Genomic DNA, 21,597 nt, shown 5'->3' with positions numbered 1-21,597 from the left:
TAGTCTGATATCCTGCAGGATTTATTTTATCATCAGAACGCTCAAACTCACCTGGCATATTCTTTTCCAGTTCCCCCTGTACTGGAAGCCAAAATTGAATCCATATTATCCATGATTTATCTTTTTGATCACATTGAAAACCTACAGATCATAATTTCCCACAGCTGACATTTCTTCCCACTTTGCCACACCCACGATCATCAGTAAACTGGACAGCTTTTAGATCAGTGCTGCACATTTGTTGAGGCCTAGAGGCATGAATGACTGGAGGCGCACAGATCCGTCTGTCCTTAGGGGACAACCTACAACCAGATTGCTAGCTCCACAGAGCTTGGAACCCTCCAGGACTGCACCCTCAGCTAACACTGTGTGAACTCTGATGGTAATTATCATTACGTCAGGTTACTGTGTCCAGACTGCTTACAATGCGATGCGTAAATTAGAGTTTTTGACTTGTAAATTAGCAGTAAACCACCAGTCTCCCTTTCTTCATATGCCATCAGCTCCAGCTTTCCTGCACATCAACCTGTGTCAGCCACACTTTGCTTAACTGCCCTTTTCTTTACATCGATTTAAATGTCAGACAAACAAAGAATTAACACAGCACTTCAGTCTCACTCTCTGGGAAGTGTTTCTTTGCAGCCCGATTTGCCATTGTTGATTGGACAGTAGTGTGTTCTAGTACTTTGGGAGGAGTCAAAGCAGGGCTACTGGCTTATTTATTTCTTGGGATTCTTACTTTTCAGATCTTGTGATTATGGCCTCTATCTGTAGGAAAGCTGTGCGATCTTTCATACACGAAGCCCCTGGAGTTTACAAAGCCAGCCGGTTGAACAGAATCTCTGCACAGAGAGATGTACATTGCCTCGTGCATTATTGAATTTACAACTGTCAGATGTATTAACCTTGACTTCACACTGCTGTTCTGTCAGGCAAGAATTCATTTGTCTTTGCTAAAGTCTTGAACCTGAGCCACAGTGAGACTGAAAAACAGATGCACTTCACCACAGCAGCTGGCTCTCTTGGAGTCGATGAACACGTCAATTCATACTGCATGTTGTAATAAATACTGTTCAGACCAGCAGTGCAGACAGTAAATACTGATGTTCATTGATGCCGTGTTGCCTCAGATGGTAACCATGTATTTGGCTGAGACAGCATTTTTTTTAAGCTTTCCAGGAAGGATAGACTAATTAAAGAGGTTGGCCGACACAAATTATACCTAAGATCAGTCACTCACTGTCAGACTAAATTTGCTTGCTTCATTGATGCACGTTTCACATGAGTTAAGCAAACACTAAGACGGGAAATAGGACATGATAAAGCCCAAACTCAAGCCCATTGCAATCCCCCGGGAATCTGAAGCCTTGGAAGGTTGGGCACTGCACTTAACATGAAGTGTAAAGATATCAACACGTATCTAAAAAAGAAAAGAACAAATCCTCCATAATGCCTTTGCTCTTGCTCTTAAAACAATTCAGATTAACCTTTGTGCAACTTGGCCAGGTCTATGCACAATGGATTTTTTTTTTTTTAAGGTACTGTGCCAAGAAATTAATGGGCTCATTCCTGTCTGCTCTTACATCACAGCTGTTCAGAACCACAGTTTTTGTGGATATTTTTGCTTAATGGCTACACAGAGTAACAATGGCCCCATAAAAGTGTTGAAGGCAAGCAAACCACGTCGACCAAAAATGACACTTGTCAGCAGACTGTATGTGAAGATCTACAGAGTGCAGTACCACTGGCAGCCACTAGGTCTTCACTTGCCTACTTCTCATCGAGTCCCACAAGTCCTTATGCTGTCATTAGCAAGATTCATTGCTTCTGACCAGGTGCTCTGTCTGAACATTATTCAACATTTGAATAGATAAAGGACTTCAGAGGTTCTATTTTGTCCAATCAGATTTGAAGTATCTCCCTCTAGCTCTACCCCGCTTTCACAATTTGGTCAATTCTGGCTTTTAAAAGCCCAAGATGGAAATAGCCAGATGCCAAATTTGACATATTACCCATGCAATTCCCTCTGAGGCTATTGAATTCAGAACATTTTATTTCAATAATAAGTCCAGATAAATACAGGATAATCTTGCTGGACTGAATTGTTTGAATGTGATAGCAGCCAGAAAACCAAGCAAGATGTTTGGATTTCTTTGGCAAACAACTGTTACTTATCTGTTCATTTGTAATGACTCTACTTCAACTGAATTAGACAGACATCGTTTTATTCAACTAAAGATGGACTGTGCTTCAATATGTTTTTCCCTTGGTTAAGGAAAACATCAGTTCTTTCCGAACTAATACAAAATTAACTCATTTGATAAGAGCCTAGAACCAGTGTGTTCAGCCAGTCTGGTTCTCTCCCTGTTTATGATGAAAGGGACAGAAAGTGTTAATCAGCCACAATTTTCAGTTCATATAATGATGTGATCATGTGATTGCAGTCATTGAAGTCAAATGAAAATTGTGTATTTTACACATTCTGTTTTTGATTATTTCTGTTTCCCATTTTATGCCTTTCAGACTTTTTAATTGAATTATTTGATGTAAACTAACATGAACTTGTGTCATCCTTTATTGTATCCAGTCAGTTTAACACTTTTTTACGTTTTTACTGATCTTGCACATCCTCCTGTGTGTTCCTTGCTGCAAAGAGCTCCGTCTGTACGTAACATCCTCCCCTTTATGTCTTTGCAGCTGGGTGAGGAAACTTTCAACCGTGCCAAGTTGCTGAACGTTGGCTACACCGAGGCTCTGAAGGATGCTGAGTATGACTGCTTCATCTTCAGTGACGTGGACCTGATCCCTATGGACGACCGCAACCTCTACCACTGTTACGATCAACCGAGACACTTCGCCATCGCCATGGATAAGTTTGGCTTCAGGTGAGATTGCAATATAGTGTCGAATTGCAGCACTAGTTTGTTTAAACCCACATACACACAGTTCACACCTCAAGAGATGATTAAAAAGTTGCCTGCCTGTTCAAACATAATTAAGTGTACTTTCACAGTTTCTAAAACTTATTTTCTGAGATGTAAATAGTGGCTACCTGGCAAAGTATTGCGAAGACGGCCTACAGCTTTTGTTTAGAGACACAGAGCAATATTTAATGTGAGTAAATCTCATTATGCATCGAAATGCTTATCTGCAGCCTGTATTAGCATGAAAATGCACCACAGCTCAGCGCTGCCAGCTTGATTTGGTTGCAACTCTGTAGTGCTAACAAGAGTACGTGTTACAAAGCGTAACTAACGAGCCTTGACTGCTGAAAGAGAAAAGACTTTTATTAACTGGGAAGACTGTGTGTAAAGCAGATGTGTTAGACCAACAGATAGTCAGCTGTAGTTACTGTTTCAGTGAGAACCAACATTAGGAACCCACTGTGCCATTTCTACTTTTTTTCACTGAAGGACTGACTTATTTAGGAATGTGCCGTAATTGTTGGCGAATTTCCTGTTTGTAATAAACATGCACATGAAGTGAAAATAATTGATATGCATATCAGAGTTGAAGCAGTTAGTCAGACAGTTAATTAATTGGATGACTAGAGCAGAAAAATTGACAATTGTCATAATGATGAATTATTAATTCCTCTCATTTTTCCAGCAAAAATGTAGGCTTTGCTCCAGATTTATGATGATATGGATTTGAAGCGTTCTCCATTTTTATGCTTCGGCTGTACTACACATCATGTGAAAAATATAGGCATGTAATAAATATTAACCCACTGCTGATTAAAAACTACATTTACCCACTTGAGCTGATGATTTAGCTTTGCTCTGTAAGCAGCGGGTGAATCTTGCTAAAATGCCGAAGACCAAATCTCACACATCTAGGTTACTGTAAGAGCTCAAACTAGTTTATAAAGTTAAAGAACAAAACATAGGACTGAAAAAAACCAGAATGGTTTAAAAGAGACAGGGCCCGTTGGATCCTAAATAATTCAGCTTTAATCCAACACTGTTAGGCGTTAACCTTCTTTGAGGTCGACGAACCTACAAGAAGGCTTGAACAAGAAATATTATGAGAGAAACTTAAGACTGGAACAGTTTCTTTAGTTTGAGACATTAAAATGATATCCAGTGAAGTTTCAAAGCGCTGAATAATTGAGTTCTGCTTTGGTATCTTTTTGCAAAATGGCATTTGCAGCATGCGCCCTCAATTATCTAAAAAGCAATTGATGAGTGGTCCAAACATTACCAAAGAGCAGGATCTAGCCATCCAAGAGCTGTCATTCTGAAAGAGTTATCCAACTGAAAACCCCCTGTGGCTTGCTGATATAGTGCTCAATAAGCTAATGCTATCTGGCAACAAAAGCAATGCCGTGTGGTAGGCTAAGCAGAATTGTAGCTGACTTTTCTTGTCAGTCATGAAACATTTAAGGCTGAAAAACCTTTTTCAGTTCACTCGTAAAGGGATAAAGGGTAAGGCCGCCGGTCAGGGAGCGGTAGGTCAGGGAACTGGTAATAAAATACTTCCTTTAGGCGGGCAGGGCCGCATTTTTGTTTTCAAGCTGTATTTCAGCAAGACAACCTTAACTGCTTTCAAATCTACAAGCATGTTTCTGTAAAAAAAGAAAGAAAGAAAAGAAGTGGAAATTATGGCTGTGAAGGTCAGGTCACATTAAGCGTCCTCCATTACCTCAACACCTCACAAGACCCAACAGAGCAAACAGAGTCCCCTTGAACTCATTTCACAATGTGGCGTTTTCAAAAGCTTTTCAAAAACGAGTAACTCTCGAAGGACCTCTGGTAATGAACTCAATCATATTGTCATTATATTAGGCAACATTTTGTAGATATTTAACTACTTGTTCCCTCGGGTAGAAGCTACGTGAGTGCGCCGCAGAGGTCATAGCACAATCTTGCCAGAATTAGTTCACAGAATTGAACCTTGAAACATCATCAACATGAGATTTTCTGTCTAACATTGAATAGTCGTTACTGAATGCAAGCAATCAATGTCCATATTAAATAGAGAAGAACAAGATAGTTTTGGTTTGGTGAAAAAATTGCTCATGGCTGTGTTGTGTTACGAACATGCAAGCATGTACAGACCTAAAGAGCATAAGTTTTTAGATGAGTTTTAAAAGATCACTACAAGCTGGTTTGTGGCTTTTTTAGAGTCACTGTGACATCTGATGCAGCTATGCTTCTAGCTCAACTACGAGAGGTTCCCGTTGTCTGATTCTGCGGAGAAATGTCAGAAAATACAGCACAGAGGCAGGAAAACCTTTGGATTCCTGTGGTCCAAATTTCCGTTACTTTGAAAGGATAGGGAAGTTTATGGTGTCAAACAGTTAAATAGGACATATGCCTTTGGTATTTCAAGGAAGATGGTTATAGAATAATAGTAATTTAAAAAAAACAAACAGTCAAAACAGTTTTGTGTATCTTCTTTCTAAGTATAAACTCACTTCTCAGGGCCCATGAGAAAATAAAAAGCATTATAACAATGAAAATTTCCCTTATTTCTCACACTATATCTCTTCTTTTCCTTCCTTTCCAAGCACACACTCAAACACACCCCTGACCATATTGTTGCTTGGAGAACATTCACTCTTATTAGTTTCTGCCTGTCATCTTTCAACAGGGAGCTGTCATACGTTCGACGAGGTGCTCTGAACAGAATACACAAACTGGTGCACTTACACACACACACACACACACATTGCCCTCTGGTTGGACTCCAGGCGCCTGTCATGATACTCCCCAGATGATGTCCATCCCACTCCACTAGTCTCATGACTTTTGAGGAAAAAATAAAGCAGCGTGTCTGCCCTCTATTTTACACACTGCATGTGCAAACACACACACTCACTATCTCTCTCAGTATACATGCTTAGCGCCTCCATCAATTATGAAATTAATTCACTGCATTTGGTTAATCATTCGTACACATGAAAATGGATAATTCAATGCTTTCTTGGCAACTTGGCTTATTAACAACCACTGCTGATCAGCTCCCATTCAGAGTCACTCCTCTTTTACACTCAGCCATGGCACGTCTTGAGTGGATTATGGAGGAACGTGGATTATCCGCTTAAGTCACACATAAATTGTCAACTTAGAAGCCATCAGTGACAAGATACACAAAAGATCTGATGGACAGAAACACTTGAAAATTTAACTCAAATGCAAACCAGAAAAGAATCAGAATCAGAAAAGATTTTATTGCCAAGTAATTTTCACATCACAAGGAATTTGGCCTGGTCTCTTTGGTGCAATAAAACAAAAAATATAATTATAATAAAATAAAATATAAAATAATAAAAATATATGTACAAAGTATTTGTAAAATAAAGAGCTGAGGGAAGAATAGTGCATTACAGTAACGCAGAGTCCGACAGGGAGACAGTATAAATTGTGCGCCTTTTAAACACGAAAGCAGAATCCGAAATGCATTGGAGTTGTAGTACTGCTGTACTAGGTTGTACACTAACAACAAAAAGGTTGTTAAACACAGAAGAATGCGCACTGAACAACCGGGTGACCTTTGATATCTAACGTCATGAACTGGATTTTAAGACACATTGACTGCACTGTAACAGATTTACAGGCTCTTTTCTCTGTCTGTTTCTCTGTCTGTTGTATGGGCAAGGTATTCGGTCTCTCACATACCATGTGGTATGGTGTAGTAATTAGTCGATGTCGGACTACATTCTCACTTCAAATTAAACGCCTAATTTCATTTTGGCCATTGGGAGCCTCATTTTGTCAGTGTTTTCGTGTCATAATGGATGAGTCCAACACAGTTCCACAAGACGGTTCTAACTTTTTTACAGATGTAGACAGATGTTGTGGGAAGTTTTCTTTTTTTTTCATACTTTAATACAGCTATAAATCACAAACAGATTTTTTAACCTGCTTACTGTCCAATGAATAAGGATAATACATTCCTATGAACGCTGTTGTGTGCCACAGTGAAAGGGTTCTGTGTAATGCTTTGCAGTGCTTTTTTCAGCTCACCACTGTCCAAATGTAAAAAAGAAATAATTAGTGTAAATGTCTTCTTTGTTTTGTTTTGCTCTGTTTTTTTGGGGGTTTTTTTCCGTTTTTTTTTTTTACATCACTTTGCCATCGAATAATTGTCTCCCTGTCTAATTCGTTGTTGGTGATGTTTGAATTGTGACTTTGGAGGATCATTATTTACAAAACTAAAAATATTTGCTCAGTGTTTAGGTTTTTCAATTGCTGTGTTTAATGCCCTCCGTTGGACTGCACAGTTTTTGGCCAGCCGAGGGCGAACACACAAAACGTTTTTTTATTTTTGTGAGAGAGAAAAGAGCAACAGCTCAAACGTGGACTAATTACAAATTAAACAGAGTGACAGTTATTCATTGGTAAAAATGGAGAAGTGTAATTTCACAGCGATTTCTCTAGTTTGTTGGGGTTTCTTTTCAATTTGCACAAAGTGAAATGACAAAAATTTAGAAAAGCGTGACACGAAGCATAGGAAGATGTTTCACTGACTAAAGATGAACTTTGTTTAGCTTTCTTATTTAACCACTGAAATCTTCTCGGTACATCCTCTCTCTCGATCTCGGTCTCTTGATTCAGAGAGCAACATTTAGTTGAGGCAGCAAATTGAGGCTGCCCCCACGAAAGCTCTTGTTTGTTTATAGAACTTGTGTTAAGTGAATATGCATTTATATCCGCTTGAAAATGTGATTCTTATCTTTTCACCTGTGCTCATCTGCTCCCCCTCTTACATTTCCCTCCTCTCAACTCCTCATCTATTGACTCTCCTCCGTCCTCCTCTCCTGCAGGCTGCCCTACGCCGGCTACTTTGGAGGAGTTTCGGGCCTCAGTAAAAAGCAGTTTCTGAAGATCAACGGCTTTCCAAACGAGTACTGGGGCTGGGGAGGGGAGGACGACGACATTTACAACAGGTGGGTGTGGAAAGGTGTGACATGAGCTGCCGGGTCTGCCTGCAGCTTTTGGTCTGGAATGAATTGTTACATTTTCCTCCATCACAGACTTTCTGGAATTAGTTTTAAAAAGGAGGGGCTTTTTTTTCTTCTTCTATTAATCCAAATTACACCAGATTACTTTAAAAGGTGAATATTTAGTTTTGAGTCCCGCATCTGTTATGTTCAGCGTCTCCTCTGAACAGAATTCTTGTCAGACCACCAACTGAAACACACACATACACAACATGCACACATTTCCGTCTGCATCTGCACACAAGTATGTGCTTTTATGCGTTACTCATTATTTGCCCTACTACTGGAGACTATAGCAGCTAAATGAAGTATCTCAATTGAAAGAGACCGAAGTTCTTCATGGAGATGATTCATTATAATTGTTCCGAGAAGAAGAATGATTAGCAAATAAATTAACCTTTTGAAGTTCTTCATTCAGCTGTTAATGACTTGCTGAAGCTCACTAATGACATTGCTGCTGGAATCAAATCTGGGAGAAGAATAGTTGTTTGACAGTTTGACAGAAAGATGAGTTGAGTCTTAAATGTGTTGAAGCACTTACAGGGCAATTAGTTTAATTGATCTTCTACTCATATTAACAACGATTTACTCCAACAATGCATCATCTGTGCTCGATACTTTAGAAAGTAAAAATCTAGAACAATAAAGACTTAGCCCGCAATGAATTTTTTCCCCAAATATCTGCTCTATTAGCTGAGATTAGCGCCGTCAGTCAAACGAGGCAACTGAAAGATGTCGCTTTCTTGTTTTCTTACCACTCAAGTCAGCTTCAAAAGAAACTCTATCTCTGCAACATAAACACATATATTTGCGTTAGATTTGTGTCTCGCTGTCACCCTCACACTGTGAAGCTTATCTTCTTCCTCTCAGATTTACTGCTATATAAGAAAAACTGAAAATATAGCAATTGAGAAGAGCAGTTTTTAAGAATGGATTCTGTAAAGCAACATTCGGAAGATTGCAGTTGTTTGTCAGTATCTGGCAGGATGTAATAAAAAAGATCTATGTGTGGGTTCACTGGATGACAGAGTATTGTGTGCGTGTCTGTAATTATGTGCCAAAGGATGACAGATAAAGCCAAACCACTAACTTTTTATTGGATGGAAGCTGCGTGCGGCCATTTGATAGTCTAGATTTCCCGCTCGATAGTCTCTGAGCTCTAACTGAGCTATTTTAGCTGCTGTAAAATGTGATTTGATGTGAGCAGATGTCATTAAAACTCCCCATTTAAGGAAAACTTTCAGACATTGGCCTCTGACACTTAAATTTACCTTACCTTATATCTGAACTCTACATACACTCAAAAGGCAACATTAGACCACATGCCAAAAAACTCACCTTGAATTTTTCTTTCCATGACCCATCCAGTAAACACTGTACTCTGCTGTTTATAAAAGATGTACATAGCCACCATGATGTCTCCCACTAGTTTGTAGATGACATTTTCGAACAACATAGTTGTTTTGCATTGTTCTTGAGGCGGCCACAGAAACTACAACTTGTCAGTCACAGAGTTGCCCCGCCCAGAAGTATTATGATCTATTTTCCTCTCGATTCCAAAATGCATGGTCTGTAACACTGCATAAAACATCACAGAGATGAAGCAAAGAAGGAAGAGGGTGGGATTTGTCACAGCCGAAGCTAAAGATTTTTTTTCTTTTGGTCAAAAATTCACCATTTCATGACTCAATGGCAATAAACTTCTTTTAAAGGTCCCATTTTCACAAAGGCTAGATAGAGGGATAACTCGAATTCTCTTTGTGCCCATTGTTTCTCTTTTTCCTCCTTGTTTATTGCTAAGTTATATCTCAAACTCAGTCATACCAAAGACACACTGGCAGAAACTAAAGAAACAGAAATCAAAAGTTACGTGGTGCCCTCCTTCCAACCAATCATCGAGCATCTTTATCAAGGCTGGCTTGTTTTAAAGCCTCCGGCCGTGTGATCAGAACTGAAATAACCTTTAAAGCCCATTATTGGAAGAAGATGGTGCATGGGTGTACCCTTGTAGCTGAGGCTATGAAATGAAGCAGTAACTTTGATCCTTAGAGGGATTATTAGTCTGACTTGTGGTGTGACCCCTAGTTGAAGGCACCAGTCACACTCCATCTCACCTCCTTCTGTCTCTTCCTCTCTGCCGACATCCCTTCAGAGTCTTGTGTGCTGGGCCACCACTGAAATATCTCAGTTACCACTGGATGGATATTCATGGTGTTTGAATATGATATATATGTTTGTGGTCCTCTGAGGTTGAATCTCTAATATTCTAATTATCCCTGACATACTGTAATGGCAGCTGGCGTTATCATGAACCTTCTCCTTGTTTTTTACTGGTATCTACATTAGCTGGTGGACTCACGTCTTCACAGACAGAAAAGCAAAGTCAACCACTTTGGAGCATCATTTCTTAAAGGTTGATTTGAATTGATAAAAAAATGTATTCTTTTTTTATTTTAATTTTACATGGTGAGTGGCATGTGTTGTCATTGTTTTCTACTCAGAGAAAAGTGAAGAGCCGTTCTCTTTTGAAATACAAACATCGAAAGTTTCAAACCATACAAGCTGTGGCAACCTGCACAGATGGAGGATGGAGTCCCCAACTGACTCCATCCTCCATCTCGCCATCTCTCTGGATTTGGTAAAAATATCTGAAGGGCAAAGGGTAAAGGGGTGGAGAGATAAAAGAGCAATGGTACGCATCAGAGTTAACGGTGGCCATGAAGTCAGCTTCTGATTTCCCCTCTGCTGGTAGAAGGTGGTGGAGTTCATGTGTTTGAATTGTGCAAACAGCTGATGTGTACACAACGCTTTCTCTCCGAAAGCTGCTCAGGAAAAAGTGCATCAACTAAGTCAGTAAATTGCTCTTATAATGTCTTCTGCTCCCCCTCCAGCTCTTCACATCTCTTTTGCTTGCTGCCCTCCAGCAATTACTTTCTTTGTGTTGGTTTTGATGCTTCAGCCAGCTTAACACCAGCCTAGGGGGAAGCTGTCCATGCTGCTCATTGTGGCTACAGCCTGTGATGGAGAAGGACATATGCCACTTCCACAAGTGCCAGTGACACTTAGCCCCCATCTCATCCGCACATAAAAGCTGGGAATATTACTGTAGGAGAAGAAGAGAGGGAAAGGTTTTCTTTTCTCAGCATTCGCTCACAACCTCTCTGAACATGCAGCAGAAGCCTCGGGCAGACATTGTTATCATCCTGAGGGCTTTAGTGGCAGGCCAGCCTCCATCACACACACACTCCATCTCCTCTTTCCTTGCCCTTTCTCCCTCCGTCTGTACAAACCTCCTAGCGGCGGCTTTCAGAGACACCAGAGCCAGCATCATGTGCACATGCAGCCACAGCAGCACGTGTTTCTGGCAGAATATTCTGGATATTTCTGGATCAACACTTTGAGAATGCCAGCCCTTGAGTCCAATCCCACTAGGTCAGGTCAGGTCAGCAAACACTGTGAAGCTCTTTGAATCTATTTTTTTACTTTCTTATTGCCATAATTATCTCTTGAAAAGAGTAAAGACGAGGACCGGGTGGATCGACATCTATAGAAGATACATTACGAATACGAATATTTTCTTTTGACATTCACCAGCATCAATACGTTATATACAAAAAAAGTTTTGGTTGTTTAAAATAAAACAGTCTTGTGTCAACAAATGAAAAGCAAATAGAGGCAACATATTTATTTTCATATGCCTTTAATTTTACAGAGTTTAAAGTCAGATTTATGAAATTATTTATTTAACCAATAAAACATGACAGCACATCAGCAGCTGAACCTCATTTCTTGAATATGGTCAGGATGGACTGAAAACATTATCAGTCAGTGTTTGATTTAGAGACTTTTGACAGTTTTGTCAACTTTTGCACCTGGTAATTCTTCTTTGTTCATCTGCCGTTGAGTTGTCTGATTCATCAGTAAACTTGAGCACGTTATTATGCTGTCAAGACAGAAAAGTACAGAGAGAACGTATTTTCTCAGAAAACAGAATTATATATATATACTATATGTATACACATACACACACACACAGACACACGTATTTTAATATATGTATATAGAGATAGATATACTCCAGTAGTTTGATATTCCCAAAAAGACTCATCATGTTGCTCAAAATTGTACATTTGAGAGGTTTTTCCATTTAAAAAAAAAAAGAAAAATGCCTTGAAATAACTGTTTTTGACAGATTGACAGATGGTCCTTTCCTTTCTCCTTTCTATCAACTGTCAGGTCTTATAATGAAGTCATTTAGCAGAACAAAAGAAAGATTCTTGAGAAGCGGAAGCAAATTTTTCTATTGCTATCTGTTTTAGAAATTGTAACAATCTTGGAGGCAGTGAGCGTTGTTCACACGGCTGCCGGCTGAGGGCTTGGTCTTGTGTCTCTCTTAACACAGCCGCTGCCCTGTGTACCCAGAGGCTCTACTTAGGTGCAGGAATTGTGAACAAGAGTAGGACTAAGGGAATGTAAATTAATTAGATGCATTTACTGGTTGACATCTCCACCTATAATAGTGATGTCTCCTGGATAAATGGTTAGAACAGTGTCAAATTTTCTATTTAGTTTAGTGGCCAAACCAAGTTATTTTTGTGTCAAATGTTCAAAGCTGCTGCCTTAAAAACGAGGACCGTTGATCATTTTTCCCTCTGGTATTTTTTATGGGGCATTATGATGATGGTGTAGTTTTTCTAAATCTTTGGTTAGGCTTACTGGATGTCAGGCCTGCCATCTAGTAGCATCTAGTAGCCACCGAGTAGCTCCTCCTCCTTACTTCTACTTTCTTCTCCAGCTAGCTTATGCTAACTTCTGCCCACTCCGCAGAAATCCCCAGTCATAGAACTGACGGCCGACTCTGTTTTGTAACATATATATGAAAAATCAAATCTGATGTAGATGTTAACAAGGTTCGTGGGGTGTAATGGTGGGTGAATATGAGAATTTGTTTATGGGAGGGCTGTTTCTGTGATGGCGTTATGTGTTCATCTATCCATTTTTGTTTCTGGCCTCTTGAACATGCAAAGTGAATTTCAGTGTAAACTAACAATAAAGCAAAATCATATTGGATTGGATTGTAACAACTTCATTTTTATCAGAAGGGGTCTTCAAGTGGAAATACTTCAATATTGGATCACTGACATAAGGTGACTTTGGAAAGTTTGGAAATTATTTTTATATCTTTTTTTTGTGTTTTGTGTTTCTTGGACAAATAAAAACAAGCACCCGTGAATCTCAGAAGGAAGAACAAGACCTTGAAAAATATAAAGCAAGCAAGTACCTTTTCCTGATAAAATACTTTTTGTAAGACTTTCACAGAGCAGAAGACAAGTTGCCGCGGTGAAGTGGAGCTTTTTAATACTGAATTAGTGCTGGATGAGGTGACAAAGGGAAGTGGCATAGAGCTGTAGTAGTGTGAATGTGCTGCACAGATCAGTGTGAGGCAGGTCAGCTGGTTATTCTAACATCAGAATGCATATCCTTGTGACCTTTGGTGAACTTTATTAACTTAAAAAGATTGCCTCTTGCCATCACAGGTGTGATTTGAAGGCTGTTGAAGCATGAAGGTGGTGCTCCTTACCGCCCCAGCATTGTTTTGTTTGTGCTCAGAGGTGGCAGGTCTGGGCCTGTTAGGAGTCCCAAATTCCCAAATCTGCGACCAAGTGTAAAACCTGGGAGTTGTTATTAATGCTGACCTGAATTTTTATTCACACATCAGCAGCATCACTGAAGCGGTCTGCCTTCCATGGTCTCTCCGGTATATCTGAAAAATTCATGAAGAGTTTACTTCTGGTCTTTAAGGCACTTTAAGACAAACTATAACCCAACCACATCCCTCCAAATTATAACAGATCCTCTTGCATCGTCAATTTTTTTGAAGGTGCACTATGCAACATTAGAAAATAACTGTCACATTTACACACCAGGCCTCAAAACCCACAATACTAGCCTTTCATTTTCCTCAACTGAATGAATACAATCCTCTAGTAGCAATCAGCCCCTCGCAACCTTGTTTTCTTCACTTCATATTTTTCTTTCCCGTAGTATACTATGGGAAACTATACTAAGGTATAGTATACCTATAGGTATCCATGGCCCAGAGTTTCTGTGTTTGTGTCTTTTGCCTGTCGTCTCGCCTTCCAACTGGTCGAGGCAGATGGCTGCACTTGCTGAGTCTGGTCCAGATGGAGCCCTCTTCCTGTTCAAAGGAAGTTCCTGCCGTAATGCCCCATACATAATCAGGCGGGGAGGTGGTCGGCTTATCCTCACACGCATAACCCGCCTCTGTTACAACCTCCTTTGTCAGTTCAGAGGTATATCAGGGGTGGATCAAGTTCAACTGCCCCATGCCGCCTGTACTTTCATACATGACACTGAAAGTCACACGTGGAAAAGCCCTCTGTGTGACAGAGAGGAGAAACTATAGCTGACTATAGCTGTTACCAAAATACACTTGAGACTTTGAATAAGAAAAAAATAATTCTTTCTTGGTTTCATAACAGAGCAGCACAGATGGCTCCTAAAGACAGTGTAATAGGATATTGATTTGCAATTTTTTTTTGGCACTAGAAATAGGGAGAATACACAATATTGAAGATGTGATCGCCAGCATTTGCCTCTCCACATAGCTGATTGTTAAAAAGCTCATGGGTTTTGTAGTATTTAAATCCATCCGCAGTGCCAAGCTGTCTGACATACTCTGATTTTTCAGTTATGATGTTATTTATATGACGAAAACCAGCAGCCATAACCTAAACTAATGTGAGAGTAAAATTTTTCAAGAGTCTTATATTTTCAAGTGGCATGTAGACATCATTAACAGAGGACTTTGAAGTAGGAAAACAGAATTGTTGAAAAATGACCTGGTAGGTTATTGTCTTTATCTCAAGGAGGGGAGAGGAAGGTTTTGAAAATAAACATAAGGAACCAAAGTGTTGAGTATAGTAAAAGTTCTGGTGACACAAACAGCCTATGTGTCTTTATTGCACATGTATTTGTTCTGATTAGTTTTTTTAGTTCACAGAGAACGTTATACAGTATCTGTGTTGCAATCAGACAACATATCTGGGACTCGGTGGGACCCTTATCTCTCTGCTGCTGCTGTTTGTAACCTGAGTGACAGCAGTCATCTGAGATTTGTGCTGTGACCTTTCTCAGTGGAGACTGGATCCTTTCTGAGTACTCCTGACTCTGTTTCTTCCTTCTGAGGAACAGAATAGCTCGACCAAAAAAGGGCTGCGAGGAGGGATGTGCAAACAAGAACTGCTCGTACCGAGGGAAAGATGCTTCAAGAGGAAAATGAGAAGCAAGTGGGGAGAATGGGGAGAAAGGGAGGGAGGGAGAGAAATGAAGCATTTGAAAGTATGGTCCAACAAAATAGCCGCAGTCAGCAGCTGCTGGTACAGAAAATCCACATGGAAAGAGGCAGTGGTGCAGAAATCTCCCAAAATGCACATAATAAACTTTTTGTTACATATATATATGATAAGTCTGCCTTTGTATGCTGGAGAAAATCTTTAATAAGTGAAAGTGACTACATGGTGTTCAAAGAAATTAGCAACAGCGGCTGAAATTATTAAATGTGAGTTAGTTAACAAAGATGTAAATAATTCACAAGACAAATTCAAATCTGTGTCTGACCAATAGTAACAAGAGGGAGATTTCCAGCCTAAATCATTCAGAATTAAAACAACACTTTTCCTTTTCGAGATGTCCCCATATCTGCCAACACATTCAAAGATCTCTTGGCCTTCTCTTGGATGGGAGCTCCATTTTTAGAATCTCTCTCCCAATATACCCAGGATTCTCTTCATCCTTTGGGCCCTCTAGCTTCCCTTTCAATGTTTTGACTCCCACATATTCCGTGTGTGATGAAATCCCTCTTCTTCACCCCACTGTAGAAGGGACTACAGTATCACTGGCACTCTGCTGGCCAACATTTCAATTTATTTGTTTTTAATCTGAATATTTGGTTTCAATTAGTCTATTATGTATTATAGTCTTTTATATTCTATTATGTCTCTGAAAAAAAGTAGCTTGTCAGACAGATTTATTCAGTTTGTGTCAAATTTAGTTTGAACGAAAAAGATGGCAAGGAAAAGGCCATTGAAAGGTTTTTCACCCTCCCAGATGTGTTGTTCTCTTCCACCCACATGCCTCACTTTTCTATGACTTTCTCTCTGCTGTGCATCTGCCACCCATCACCACCAGCACCTACTCCTCCTCCTCCTCTCACATCTCATTTCTGCAAGCAGAGAAAACTGCGAAAGGACACCAGACCGAGCTCACCAATTCCACTCCATTGCTTTAATGCAATTAACTCCACTGGTGGGAATAAGAGAGGAGAGCTGCGGAAATTCTTGATTAATCCAATCGAAAAGGTCTGTGTGTTTCTACAGACCTCTGTCAAGCCTGCTGCAGGGCGCAAGTGAAACACATCATCATAGATCAGTTATTAAGCAGATATGCTGTCTAAGAGGGGAGAAGTACAGGACAAAGTTCAGACCTTTTTAAGTGGTGCCTCTTAGAGTTAAGATGAGTGTAAAAAGGATTCGCTCCAACTGCAGCTCAGCATATATGTTGCCTTTTATTCCACTTACAGATGGAGCAATGGGTCAGTCTTCTGCTGCTTCAGAATAAAAAGCATAGCATGTTTTAAAAAAGTTGGTGCTTTTGATATGAAGGAAGAGCTGCTGGAAATGGTTGACTTTCAGAAGCAGCGATTAAATTCCTCTCTTACAGCCTTAGGTGTCCATTAAACATTGAGACGGAGGCTGACACTGAGACTGAGGCTGAGGCTGAGGCTGGCAAAACGGTGAAGGTACATCACGTTAGGTTGAGTTGCAGAAAGAAACAACACAAAAAGCAACTGCCCTTTGTAGCGCTGACCTGGCAGGCAATGGATGGAAGACATATGTGGGTGTCCTGAGGATGTCGGCGGCAGATCTTTTAGGTTCTCCGGGTTGTCAGATGGGGCCTCCACGGATCGAGCTAGCTCTGGTGCAACTTGTGGATGCTTGATTGGAGTGGGATTTGGGGAGGTTGGAGGCCAGGTCAACACCGAGGGCTTTTTATCATGTTCTTCCTCTTTCTTTCATCTGGTGGAGTGAAGAATCCTCTGCAGTGCAACTTTCTATTTCATACTAAACTCCCAAAGCACTATATTTGGACCACCATAATGACACTGAATATGTAGGGCTTTCCACATTTGGTAAGTATAGCCTCAGAAGAATAACAATAATGCACTGTCATTGTTAACAAAAAGTAATTCAGAATGTAGAAGCAGTGAATGTAGTTCACCTTTACCACTTCAAAAGGAATAAAACGGGTCAATAGCAGCTACGTACTGCTCATCAAATGCATTTGATTAACTGATCATCATGAATTCTGAGCACCTATGAGTTTGCTGGCCCGTAGTATTCGAGTGTGTGTTAACAAAACGCCATGGAGGAAAGACATCAGCAACAAGCTTAAAGAAGCAAACGTTGCTGCCCATCCGTCTAGGAAGGGCTACCAGGCCATATGCAAACATATGTAAAGTCCATCATTCTACAATGAGAATAATTATTCACAAGTGGAAAACATTTAAGACATGTAGATTTGTGCGTCGTTCTAAAAAAGATCTACGAGGTTCGGATGTGTCGACCGTGGAAGCCTATGAGGAAACTTGAGCTCTTTGTCAGCCAGTTTAGATAGCATGAGGTGTACTCCCGCTAGAAGTAGCCATTACTGTTGTAGTGGTAAATGTGCCTGTAAAAAAGGATGCACATGATCAGCAACAGTACTCGTAAAGGCTGTGACATTCAAACTCCAGTTAAATCTGTCTTTAACGTCTGTTTTCTTTCAGCCTCTATTACTCCACACTCCAAAAAAGTGTTTAAAAGTCCTCCACGGTGTGGGATTTTACAGCAGCTCCCCTCCTGCTGCGTTTCAGTGGAGGTGGCAGTTGGATGTGTTGTCTCTGGATTATATATATCACCCAAGGGAGACAGAGACTTTTCTTCCCTCAGCTCCACAGCATCCTCGCAGACCTGTTCCTCTTACATAAGTCTCACACTGTGCTGTCACACTGTGTTACTGTCCCCTGTCCTATAGAGCCATAGACAACAACCACTCACTGATGTGTCACAGGATTGTGTGTTAGTGTGCTTTAGCTGAAGGTTTTTTTTTGTCTTGTTTTGTTTTGCTTTATCTAAGGACACAACTTCACTATCTACAAGAATCTTAGTACTGGACACGCACAGGCAGTACATGTATTTGCTCCATAGGCTCACAGTCAAAATGTGTATTTCATTAGATATTTTCAGTTTGGGACAGGGTTTAACTTGGATTGGGCGTACTCTGGGAATAATAAGCTTTTTTATGCCTTGTGTTTCTGTTTCACTCTGATAGATGAGGAGAGGGAGAGCCGGCCAACCCTCAGGGACTGCCGTATGAGACTTTCAAAGATGGTTTTTTGAAAGTAGGGACGTTAATGGGCGGAGATGCATCGATGTAGCTAAAGACACAGATTTCAAAGCAGCACAGATGGTGGCCTATACAAGCAAACAGGCTGTGATCTTCTTATGTTTGAGGGACACAGAGAATTCTTATTTTGCCTGTGGATTGTTTACTCTGTATCCAGCATTTGATAGAACCGGAGATGCTACTGTCGAGTTGACCAAAAAGCTCAAAACTGCTTTTTAATCATTTTTGCCACACAGAAAGAGCAGACGTGTGGTTTAATTTGTAACAATAGTTTTGTTTTGTTTTTTGATAATGAGAAAAATTAAGGGAAATGAATCCCTCTAAGCCACTTTGGCTTCAGAAATCTCCTAATACTTCCTAATACTCTCTAATGTTTTGGGTATTTGGGTTTCCACTTTTTTTTCAACAGTTGACATGAGAGAATTCCTTTCTACTATCATCTGCTCCAGACGCTGTATGCTCGATCAACAAGCCTGCCAAAAAGCATTCCTCTGTTTGTACATGTTCTCCCTAACAGTCTATCTGAGTGATATTATAGACATGTAGTGTAGTCAAGGATACAGGTAAGCACACTTGCATAGAGATACTGTACAATTTATGAATAACATTTTACGAGTTACATTAGGCTACCTTGGTATTTCTTGACAATTCCAACTTCAATCAGAATTTTAGCACATTTTCAGGTCAATCTATCAATTGGAGGCATGTATACTAAATCCTTTGTTGTGTTCAACTATATGGGAGTAATGAGTGTAACATGTTCCAGACAGACATAGTCCAGTTGTGATCTCTGTTGCTGGAGATGTCCGTGCTGTCCATTCTCGTATTCCTAATCGGATTTGGGCTTAAAAACATACAGACAGATATAGAAAAAAAATACTATTTCCTTTCAGGAATTAGGGTTTGTGTTACTTAGCGGGTTTAAAGTTTGCTTTCGGAAGCCCGACACCAGCTGGAGGAGGAGGCTGTACTAACTTGGTACTTGGTGCTGCGTCCAGACAGACTTCTAAAGGCCAACAGAGGTCCTGCTTTCAGGCCAAGTTTGGGCTGAGGAGCTGAGTAATAATATTTCATAGTAGAAGTGTAATGAAATGACACACACAAAAAAAAAAATGTTATCTGAAGTCATCACATGCTGGCATCAAGCTGCTGCAACAGTTTTCAACATGCTTGGTAACAATCACTTTGCTATGATGGACAAAGAGCTGCTCTTCAGCAATGGTAAACGCTGACAGGGAATTTTATTCTACAGTCCTTATTTAAAGATCACAAACTAGGACAGTGTGAATAGGTCATATAAGAGCAGTAGCACAGCCACATGATTATCAAGCGGGGCGCTTGTGACGCCAAACACTGGGACATCTGTTTTTCACTTCCTTCTTTTGATTTATTCTGTCTTTATTGAGGCTTCATTCCCTCTGCTGCAGCTACTTTGTTACACTGTAAAGGCACTTGATTAAGGTTATGAAAACTTCATGGTTACTCTTTAAAATACACAATTAAATGCATTGTACTGCCTATAGCTTACCTGCATTTTTTCATGTTTCCATTCCACCCCATGACTGTTACCTTACCAGCTGGAAAGACCTTACTAGCTAAAAATGACACTTAAGCAGTACCCTGTTCATGTATGATGAGATAGGAGTGGAAAGTCAACTGGAAATAAAAATGTTTTTCCATTTTCCATCTATTTCCCATACGCGCTTAATCCAATTCATGCTTTCGGTGGACTGGAGTCTATCCCAGCTGTCACCGGGCAGTGTACACCCTGAACAGGTTGTTGTTTTTCCATTGTGTGTCGTGTAAAACTAATTTAGAAGAATCCCAGAACATAGACATAAAGATGAAAACAAGAACATTTTGTCCCCATTAAACAGGGGCCATGGTCTTTAAGAAATGCTTCTGAATACATGTTGGATGTGATCGTTCAGATCTTCACTGATTTATTTGTTTTAGCTACAGCCGTGCTGCACAACTAGCTGTTAAGGTCATAGTGGCACACTTGTGCACCAACAGTTGCCTATACATCCATTTTCATTCAAGAGGAGATGTTTTTATGTAAATCCAGAATTCACTCTAGCTTCCTCTAGCTCGGTTTTGCTTCTCCTGAGGGAAATATCTGGCTCTTTAGCAGCTAAATGCTCCACTTTGTTCACCAGCAAGTGATTAGCTGTGTCTGTCTGTTGCTTGTTGCTGAGCAGCTATAGTGAACAAGGATTCATCTGGGTTTGTGTAGCTGCAACCTCTCTGCACTGCAACACCGTGGGAAGTTAATGAGAACAAGGAAGCCAAAACAGTAAACAGTAATGAGCTGAAGAATGCTGAAACTCTTTAGCGTTGGTGTTGAGAGGAAGTACAAGCCAGGTGATGATGCCTCGGGTTCTGTCTCCCAATGCATAACAATTGTAGTCATTACTGAATAAAATCATGTGTGCTTTAATATGTAACAGTTCAAAGAATCATGTTAAATAAACCATCAAAGTTCTATTTCTCAGCTCTTTTGACGTGAGCCCATCACGTCCGCCAGATTCCACATTTCACCATTAAACTTCTCAGAGCGTTTCATTTCATTTAAATATATACATATTCATTTCTTTCTCTTAAGGTTTTATATTACTTTTGAATACCATGATTAAAGCTGGAAATAATATGGAATATCAATTAACAACCTCCTTTAACTTGTTACCCATCAAAGGGGAAAGACCCTTATATGTAGATCTAATTAATTAAGTTACTGCATATAGAGAAATATCAAAATGACCCTCACGTCGATTGATTACAATCATAAAACACTCCTTACACATTGAAGTATGTGTTTTATGTATCTTTTTTTCTGTCAGATTTATAAATGTTCTGTTAAACTAATTCATATTTAATGCTTCTTTATGATAATTTGAGTTTGTACTTTTTCTGAGGCATACAGAAGCTACTCTGGTAATGAATAGTGTTACACTGTGACGTTGATAATGATATTTAAGTAAAGGATTTGACAGCTTTTATCACTTAGTCTTATTATACACAAGTCTTATTAAAAGAAAAAAAAGGGGGCTGCCACTGAGATGTCTTCTATGCTAAGAACAAAAGAAATTGTGGATGTGCTCTGAAATATCAATTTCTGAATTGAATTTCGTAATATAACAAAGATATTACAGTTAGATCCCCAGTGAAATAGATGAATGGGT

The 21,597-nt window shown here is 39.9% G+C and overlaps 1 protein-coding gene across 1 annotated transcript in view; it reads left to right on the top strand.

The window, feature by feature from the left end:
* Nucleotides 1-21,597, top strand: part of b4galt2 (UDP-Gal:betaGlcNAc beta 1,4- galactosyltransferase, polypeptide 2) — a 188,946-nt gene that overhangs the window by 149,652 nt on the left and 17,697 nt on the right. Inside the window, exons 5-6 of the mRNA XM_075483127.1 lie at nt 2,698-2,885; nt 7,772-7,894. Coding sequence (XP_075339242.1) covers nt 2,698-2,885; nt 7,772-7,894 — 311 coding nt within the window. The remainder of the gene's footprint in view (nt 1-2,697; nt 2,886-7,771; nt 7,895-21,597) is intronic.

The sequence above is a fragment of the Odontesthes bonariensis genome, chromosome 14 (assembly GCF_027942865.1).
Source record: "Odontesthes bonariensis isolate fOdoBon6 chromosome 14, fOdoBon6.hap1, whole genome shotgun sequence".
Classification (NCBI taxonomy): Eukaryota; Metazoa; Chordata; class Actinopteri; order Atheriniformes; family Atherinopsidae; genus Odontesthes; species Odontesthes bonariensis.
This window is presented reverse-complemented; position numbering and strand designations above follow the sequence as displayed.